The 9755-nt window shown below is 39.8% G+C and overlaps 1 protein-coding gene across 1 annotated transcript in view; it reads right to left on the bottom strand.

Annotated features, from left to right (window-relative positions):
* LOC308265121 (complement component receptor 1-like protein) overlaps window positions 1-9210 on the bottom strand; it is a gene marked incomplete at both ends in the record, with an annotated part of 36644 nt that extends 27434 nt beyond the window's left edge. Inside the window, 4 exons of the mRNA XM_080698718.1 lie at window positions 1595-1694; window positions 2316-2495; window positions 5827-5951; window positions 9095-9210. Coding sequence (XP_080554844.1) covers window positions 1595-1694; window positions 2316-2495; window positions 5827-5951; window positions 9095-9210 — 521 coding nt within the window. The remainder of the gene's footprint in view (window positions 1-1594; window positions 1695-2315; window positions 2496-5826; window positions 5952-9094) is intronic.
* Between the last annotated feature and the right edge of the window lie 545 nt (window positions 9211-9755).

The following is a 9755-nucleotide window of genomic DNA, read 5'->3' on the forward strand; positions in this document are numbered from 1 at the left end:
TCTAACAGATGGCCTGTTTCAAACCGAATATGATTTTCCCTTTCTCCCCTCTTTTCATCTGTCCCTATCCTCACCCTGCTAATAAGTGACATGAGCTATTGACTGCAAGAATGAAGAACTGGTGTCTGTGAGTTTGAGAACTCATCTCAAGGACAATGTGGGTGTGCATCGTGCTTTTCTGATAAACACTTATATCACCCTGATGTGTGAGTGCTAACAGAGGACATTCTTTGGGCTCTGGAGAATCAACTTTTCAGGTTCCCCGATTTCCTCGTAAATTAACAATGTTTCTTTTTTTTCTATTCAAAGACTTATCCCTGTTACTTGATTTGACAATCTGGAGCAAGTACCAAACTTTTGTTTACCACATATTCTTAACTCGCTTAACATTAAGAGTAAGCTCAGGCAGTGCCTGCATCGTGTGTTGAACAAGAGGAAGCACCAACCACACGGCTGTGCTCTGAGAGCACTTGATGTGTGACCTTGTCAAAGGGGATCTCTTATGGGTTGAGTTGTGACCTCACAACGATAGGTTGACCTGAAGCCCTCTGTCCCAGTGAATGTGAGTTTATTAGAAAATAATCTTTGCACATGTAATTAAGATGAGGTCTTTTGCGAAAGCCCTATCCCAACACTGGTGTCCTTATAAAAAGAGAGGACATTGAACATAAATATACACAGGAGAACACAAGGGGAAGATACAGGCACAGAGGGATAAAGGCCATGTAAAGGCAGAGATAGAAATGAGTGTTGCTGCTTATGCCGAGAAGGGCCTGGGATTACTAGAAGCTGGATGATATAAGGAAGATCTCTCTGCTAGAGAATTCAGAGAAGGAATGACCCTGCCAGTGTGTTGATTTTGGACTTCTAATCTCTAGAACAGAATCATCCAACTTTCTGTTGTTTGAGGTCACCCATTTTGTGGCACTTTGTTATGGCAGCCTTAGCGAACTAATGTTGTTATCATTAGGATTCATTCTCTCCTTTTCTTCTAGCAATATCTAGCCTGGATTGGGGCTGTTTATATGTTTTGACTACAAGGTCCCACCCTGAAAATGCCTCCCTTTTTTTGTGGTGCTATTGGCAGATGATAGAACCTTTAAAAGGTACAGCCTTGTGGGAGGAAGTTAGGTCATGGGAGAAGGAGGTGTGCCGTTAGAGAAGATATTAGGACTCTGGCCCCTTCTTGTCTCTTCCTTTGCTCCTGAGCTGCCATGAAGGGAACAGGCCTCCCTCACTGCAATGTAGATGCCACCATAGGCCCAAAGTGATAGGGCCAAATGACCATGGATTGAGACGACTTAAACTGTGAGTCGAAATAAACTTTTCCTCCTTTTATAGTGATTACCTCAGTTATTTTGTCATAGTAAAAGAAGGCTGACTAATACTTATGAACTTACCTGGTTTCCAGCAGGGATACACACGTCCCCTTAGTGTGTCATGCTTTTGTTCATTTCAATCAGGAGTTAAGCAAGTATGTTCAAGTCTTTTAAGACCAGGCAGTAATAGGCTAGGTGTACTTTCTAAGAAGTGACTAGAGGGTGGTATTGCTCTTTAAGAACTCTTGAGCTAAGAGATATTGCTGCCAACTTACCCTTGATTACAAGTGTAACTAATTCTGGATCCGAACCGGATGTCTGAGTCTACATGCACCATACCATTCACAGGCTCTAAAGGAGTTTTACATGGTTTGCCTATGGGAAGAAAGCAGAATTTTGGATTCAAGTAAGGTAATCGGAACATTTTTAAGTACATAAAGTCTCAACCTGACTCTAGCCTACTGTAGAGCATATGTAGTTGTCATGATTTTACAGATTTTGCTTTGTAGAGGAAACTCACCAGACTGAGAATCAGCCACCATGGAGACACATTCAAAAAGACCTCCCTTCTTCCTCCTTCTCATCCCCACATAGTGGTTCCCAGAAATGCATACACTTCATTTATTACTGAAGTATTATACTCTGTCATTCAGTCAGAGAAATTCACAGGTCTCAAAGCCTTATGCTTTTCTCATCTCTTAGTTATTCAATGCACTTTTCTTTCCTTCTGAATCTTTCACTACTTAGTTGCAACTGTGAAAATGGCGAATCAGGATTTTTCCTTCCATCATGCCTTATGATGGGCATGAAATAAACTTACAGCAGAGATGCCAGGAACTCAAAGTAGTTAGAAGATATGAGCTATAAGACTAACTTACATGGACAATATCTCAGGAAAACTTATTAAGCCATATGTGTTTAAAGTTAGAACACATTGGACTAGAGCTTACAAATATTTAACCAAAACAAAGAAGTCTCCAGTCCAGAGTTACTCACGTATGCACATGTCTTTGGGATTTGTCCAGACTGAGTTATTTTGGCAGATGATAGAGAAATATCTTTTGATATAACCAGGGCGACATTCATACTTCAAAGACGTCCCAATGGGAAACTCAGACTCATGAGCTGGACTTGCAGGCTTGGCAAATAAAAACCACGGAGGGGCTGTGCACTGACCTGGAGATTGAGACCACAGAAGCATCAAAGTTAAAGAAAAGACTTCATTTTTTTTTTCTTTCGTTACTGGGGGTGGAACCCAGGGGCTTTCTACCTCTGGGCTATACTCTCAGACATATTTTATATTTTATTTGGAAACAGGGTCTCACTAAGTTGCTGAGAGCCTCACTAAGTAGCTGAGGCTGGCTTTGAGCCTTTGCCACCACACCCGGCTTAAAGGAAAGACTTCTATTCCACTTCCTTTTCCTTTCCAAGATACTTTATAGATGTGATCAAAGAAAAAAATAACTTTTTTATTGGCAAAATTATTGATTACTTTATTAGACATCTTAGAAATGAGCTTTTGGAATATTTTAATCAGTATACATTCATTACAAAAAAAAGTATCTGATAGTTCGAAGACAATCAAGCTGTGCATAGATCCTTTCATTGAAAGAGGAGTACCAATTCACAGCTTGTAATTTTAGCCCCGCAGAAAGTGCCTTGCTTGGGCCTCATCTAGCCCATCCTCCCTCATCATTCTCTGTGTAACTACACGCACTTATGCAGCCCACCGCCCATCCCCACTTTTAGTGGTCCTTCCAGATCTATTAGGACGATATGCTGCCTCTCTGGTCTTCAGTAGGCATCAACAATGTCAGCAATCTGTTGTCAAGGAGAAAACAGACAAAACTCAACAATTTAAGCTATATATTTAAGCATATATTTTCTGATGCATGTTTTGGATTAAATATTAGACTTAGCTACCTCCTTTGAAGGCCTAGCATGAGAAGTAAAAGTAATAAAAATGTCATACAGAGTCAAACAATATGTAATGAAGAAACCTCTGTTGGAAAAAATATCATCGTTTCACTTTAGTTTTAGAAATCTCATTGTTTAGGATTGTTTTGTTTTTACGTATTTTCTTCTCCATACTTTCCATTAATTCAAATTCTGAAAGGTAGACTGAAGCCAGAGATATTTGTATTAGTCATCAAAGAATGAATTTTGGTTTTGTTGCTTCTGCTCTGATTTTTATCTTTATTGTTATGTTCTTTGAGTTTATCCACTCTTCTATTGGATTTCTTGAAAAAATACTGAAAGTTTAAAATTTTTCAGCTTGTAATAGTTTCTAAAATAAGCACTTCAGACTTTTGCTTATAGCTAAGCATAGATTGAGCTGTATCCTACAAGTTTCAATGTGTCATTTTTTTCAGTTCAAAATATTTGATAATTGCTGTTGTGGTTTCTTCATTGACCCATGGTTTATTCAGAGTGATTTGCATAATTTATAAACATTTGAAAAGTCTTTAAACCGTCTATTTATTAGCTATTTTTTAAATTATTTGAGTCATGTTTTATGGCTCAGCAGATGGCCAGCTAACTGTAGCATGCATACTTGTAAAAATGTTTGTACTGAGCTGGACATGGTGGTGAATGCTTGTAATCCCAGTGCTTGGGAGTCTGATGCAGGAAGATCAAAGGTTCAAGGCCAGCCTCAGCAACTTAGGAGGCCCTCAGCAACTTAATGAGACCCTGTTTCAAAATAGGGCTAAGAATGTGTTCAGTGGTAGATTGCCCCTGAGTTCAATCCACAGTGTCACTCATAAGCATTTATGTGTGCCTGTGTGTGTGTGTGTGTGTGTGTGTGTGTGTGTGTGTACTGCAATAATGGCCCAGTAATTTGTTCAATCTATTAGTTATATGTGTTCAAATACTTGATTTTGTGGTATCTGTTTATTCTACTGAGTGCTAAGAGTTGTGTTAAAATATTCCATTTTATTGTATATTCATTTATTCTTCTTTGACCATCTTTTATTTGATATATTTTGAGATTTTTATTATATCATAAAAGTTAAATTGCTATATTTTGTGAAGATTAATCCTTCATTATAATAAAATGCCTCTCTTTCTTATAACAAATCTTGACCCAAATTCAACTTTGTCAGCTGGCTGTGGTGCCCTGACCTATAATCCCAGTACTTGAGAGACAGAGACAGGAGGATTACAGATTCGAGGTTAGCCTTAGCATTTTAGTGAGGCCCTCAGCAACTTAGTGAGACCCTGTTTCAAACAAAATCTCAAAGGGGTTGAGGGGTAGAGCCCAGAGGTCGAATGCTGCGGGGTTTGATCCCCAATACCAGACACACAAATTCTCTTTTGCTTAGTTTTCTTGTGAGGAGTCTTGCCTATGTTTCTTGCTTCTGAGGACACATTCTCTGTCTGCCTAAGCTAGTCTTTTTGTGTGAGATTCTTTTCACTCTAACTTGTACTCTTCCTCCAGGTCTCTGCTCTAATGCCACTTCCTTATGAAAGCCTTCTCTGACCCTCTCACAAATCCTATCATGAATTGTCATGCTCTTCTTTTCCTATAATACCAGTAATGTTTCTTTCTTTCTCTCTCTCTCTCTCTCTCTCTCTCTCTCTCTCTCTCTCTCTCTCTCTCTCTCTCTCCAGGGGAATGCTATCTCTGAGCTATACTCTCAAGCCCATTTTATTTTCTATTTTGAAACAGAGTAATGTTCAGTTTCTGAGGGTCTTGCTAAATTGCTGAGACTGGTCTCTAACCTGTGACTCTCCTGTTCCAAACTCCCAGTACTAGGATTATAGGCATGCACCACCACATTTAGCTGGGCTTTTAAAATTTATGTGTGTTTAAGAGTATTTATTTCTCTCAATAGATAACAGAGATGGATAATGTGAGGATGTGAGGGCAGGAAACCATTTGGCCTTTTTTTCCCCCTTGTTGTGTTGAAGTTTGAACCCAGGTGAATTCTATCTCTGAGCTACACTCTCAGCCTCATTTTATTTTTTACTTTGAAACAGGGTCTCACTAAGTTGCTGTGGGTCTTGCTAAGTTACTAAGACTGGCCTCCAATATGCAATCCTTCCTGTCTCAGGGTCCCAAGCATTAGGATTACAGGTGTGTGCCACCATGCCTGGCTTCCATTTGTCTTTTATTCTCCTAAATCAATACCTAGACCAAATACTTGGCATCCAATTATATACACTAAATGCATATTTGTGCGATGAACAAAGAAATGATGACTGACCCATAACACTTATAATACCATCAAAAGTCTACACTTTATCTCCAGAAGCTCTGACTCATTGGGTCTAGGTTAGAGCCAAGGAATCTATATTTTTAAAAAGCTTCAGAGATGATTTGAAAGATAATGGTACTTGAAAAACGCTGTGACAACCATTTAAAAAGGAAAAAGAGTGAAATGTAGTTCCCGTAAAAACCACCCTGACAAACAGCCAAAAACCACCATGTGAAAAACAGTTGCTGCCATTTCAAATATGGTAACTTCGCCTCTTCTCTAGTTGACATGTGGGGTGAGTATACTACTAGGCATTCGTCTCATCCACTGAAGCTGGACAAGGAAAAAGGCACAAAATGCTGAAGCTGGTGTCAGAGTGTTGGAGGAGAAGCTGAGTGTCAAGGCAGAGCCCCCACGAAGAGCTGGAAGGTGACTTAAAGCAGCACAGAAAATGGCATCAATTAATCTTGAAATGATTTTTCTTTAACTACCTAGATGTGTTACTAACTTGTATATATGAATAGCATATGCAATAACAAAAATGGAAAAAAAAATTTTTGGTGGCACTGGGGGTGGAACCCAGAGGTTTTCTACCTCCGGGTCATACTCCCAGACCTATTTTATATTTTATTTGGAAACAGGGTCTCACTAAGTTGCTGAGAGCTTCACTAAGTAGCTGAGGCTGGCTTCGAACCTGCGCGATCCTCCTGTCTCAGCCTCTCAAGCGTGGGGATTACAAGCGTGCGCCACCATGCTCAGCCCCAAAATGGAAATTTTTATAATGGCCCAAATGCAAAGGTACGTAGGAGCCTTCAATGAAAAAAGCTCGATCTAGTTTTCTATTCCTCCTTCATTATTGATCCTTCAGAGCATGGCTAAATATTATAAATATATTAATAATATATACTCTATTAACTCAAGATCTATTATAAATAAAGGTCTTTTAATATATTTACCAAGGCATGCTACACACCATAACTGATGAGTAAAGTGTACAATTTGATGACGTGACATATGTATGCATCATGAAATTATCATCCAAATCAAGAGAACATACATTTCTATCACACTCTCCATCCCAGAACGTTTCTTCCTGCCTCTTGGTAATCCACTTACCCCTCCACCTCCTTCTCTAGGCAGTTTTCTGACGGCTTTTTCTAACTATAGGTGAATTTAATTTTCTAGAATTTTATATTAACCATGGCACTCACTTTTTTTTATCTTTGGTCTAGCTTTCGCACAGCATACTTATCTTGAGATTCATCCAGGATTTTGTGTGAATAAAAATTGTTTTTAGTGGCTCCATGAAAAATAGGAGAGAGTCCAGTAAAGTAGTATACAGGGAGAAGGAGTTACAGGTTAAAGAAACAGACCAAATACTGTCATGTGCATACACGAATGTATCACTATAGACCACTGTATGTGAATCTCACTATCATGTACAGTACATCAATAATTTAAAATTTTTTAATTTCCTTGCTGAGAAATATTCAATTATATAAATGAATATAACTTAATTTAGTTTATCCATTCACTTCTTAAAAAACAATCGGAAGCCGGGTGTGGTGGCACATGCTTATAATCCCAACATCTGGGAGGCTGAGACAAGAGGATCTGGGTTCACAGCCAGCCTCAGCTACTTAGTAACGCCCTTGAAACTCAGTGAGACCCTGTTTCAAAATAAAGAATGAAAAATAGGGCTAGGGGTGTAGCTTGGTGGTAGATTGTCCCTGGGTTCCATCCCCAGTAAACACACACAAAAATTTGAATTGTTTCCGATTATCCGGTTATTGGTGATTACAACACCCCCCCCCAAAAAAAAAGTCAAAATCTTTGTGCAGAGGCTTTCATTTTCCCGAGGTTAAAAACCTAAGAGTAAAATGTTGATAAGCATGTGTCTAACTTTTTAAGAAACTACAAACTGTTTTCCAAAGCTGCTGTACTGATTTATCTGCCAGTGAACAGTGGATAATCGTTCTAGTTACTTCACTTATTGACAACAATTGGCACAGTCGATCTTCTTAGTGTTAGCCATTCCCATGGGTGTATGATGCTAGATCACTGTTGTTTTTGTTCCTGGATGTCACAGCCCACTTTCCGGTACTCCTGACTCGAGCCTTCTGTTCAAGGCAAGTTGATTTGTGCTGCACTGTAAGCAGGGTGAACTCATACAATCATGTCTGTTCCCTTGTTCCTCTGTGAGCGGCCTGCCTGGGGTACGTTCTGCTCCCATTCTCTCCTTTCATATTCTCTTCTTTAATAAAGGGAGCTGCAAAGGTTTTACTTAAGCATCTCTTTGAAGATTTTTTGTTTTGTTTTTAAAGAGCATGTGCTGGCACATGCTTGTAATTCTGGCATTTGGGAGGCTGAGAAAAAAAGGATCGAGGTTCGAGGACAGCCTCAGCTACTTAGTGAGGCTCTTTGCAACTCAGTGAGACCCTGTTTCAAAATAAAGAATAAAAAATAGGGCTAGATGGAGGTAGAAGGGTTTCCAGGAACCCCAGTACTACAAAAAAAAAAAAAAAAAGGGGCTGGGGTATAGCTCAGAGGTAGAATTCCCCTGGGTTCCATCCCCAGTACCGCAAAAAAAAAAAAAAAAAAAAAAAACTATATGCTTTTTAAAACAATTTAAAGTTATAAGTTATACACATTTTATACAGAAATAAAAAATGTAAAGGCTTATAACACATATGAGATAAAAGTTTCAAATGCTCTGCTAATCATGATGACTTAATATGATCATTAACTAACACGTAACAGGATAAAAGGCAGTCAGAACTGCTGTTTATAACAGTGTATGTAAGCTATGCTTCGACTGGTCTTCAGGACTGTGTCTACACTTTTTGTTATTGTTGTTGATTTGTTGTTAGTTTTGATTAGATTGACAATGTTTCTTCTTCTTCTTAATATCTCTCCAAAACAACAACACAAACAAAAAACTCTGTGTGTGTGTGTGTGTGTGTGTGTTTGAGGAAGGAGGAGAGGGAGGAGGATTATTAGCTCTGCACTTTATTTGATGATGTGTGTGTGTGTGTGTGTTACTGGGGATGGAACCCAGGGGCTTTCTACCTCCGGGCTACACTCCCAGACCTATTTTATATTTTATTTGGAAACAGAGTCTCTTAAAGCAGCTGAGGCTGGCTTCGAACCTGCGTGATCCTCGTGTCTCAGCCTCCCAAGTGCGGGGATTACAAGCGTGTGCCACCATGCCCGGCTGCTGAAATTTCTTTCCTTAGATGTATGTTTCACCCAGTATTTTTGTGCAGGACTTTATCACCCCCCAACCCCCACCAGTGGTACTGGGAATCGAACCCAGGGGTGTTCTACCTCTGCGATACACCCCCTGCTATTTGTTTACATTTAAAAGCAGGGTCTTACTAAATTGTTGAGAGTCTTGCTAAGTTGCTGAGGCTGGCCACAAACCTTCCATCCTTCTGTCTTAGCTTTCCAAACTCCTAGGATTACAGGGGTGTGCCACCACACTTAGCTCAGTGAGGGCATTTTAAAAGTTACTTGTCCAAATGTGAAGGTTATTTCAGAAAAAAACTTGATAACATAAATCATAAATCTACTCACCTGAGCGTATGAAAACTGAGATGCATCACAAAGCACAAAAAGCAAATTGGAATCTTTCTGGATAACAAAACAAGATCCCCAGGAGGACCAGGAGAGGGCGCCAGAGCCCGCCCCATATTAAAAACCCGTCTAGTAACACTTTTGTGCTATTTTTATGGTTCAGGAAATGGTTTATCTTGGGGCATGCTTTGGGAGAAGAACGTACATTGTGCCGTCGCTGGATAAAGTGGTCTATACTTGACAGCTGCATCCAGTTGACCTCGGTGCTGCTGAATTAATTATGTCCTCACTGATTGGGATGCCGAGGTCTCCAACGCTAACATTGGACTCACTGTTTCCTGCTCACAGTTCTGAGAGGCTTTCCTCAGTGATCCTGACACTCTGTCATGAGGCACATAAGGACCGTTCTGTCTCTCAGACCCACCTCTCCCTGGTCTTTTTGGTACTAGGGACTGAACTCAAAGACATTCTGCCTCTGAGCTACATCCCCAGCCTTATCTTTTATTTTATTTTCTACTTTGAAACAGGGTCTCACTAAGTTTCTGAGGGCCTCACCAAGTTGCCAAGGCTAGATACAAACCTATGATCCTCCTGCCTCAGCCTCCCGAATACTGGGAATACAGGCATCCACGATGCCCAATGGAACGTACCTCTATCATTA

The sequence above is a fragment of the Muscardinus avellanarius genome, assembly GCF_963383645.1.
Source record: "Muscardinus avellanarius genome assembly, chromosome: 7".
Lineage (NCBI taxonomy): Eukaryota > Metazoa > Chordata > Mammalia > Rodentia > Gliridae > Muscardinus > Muscardinus avellanarius.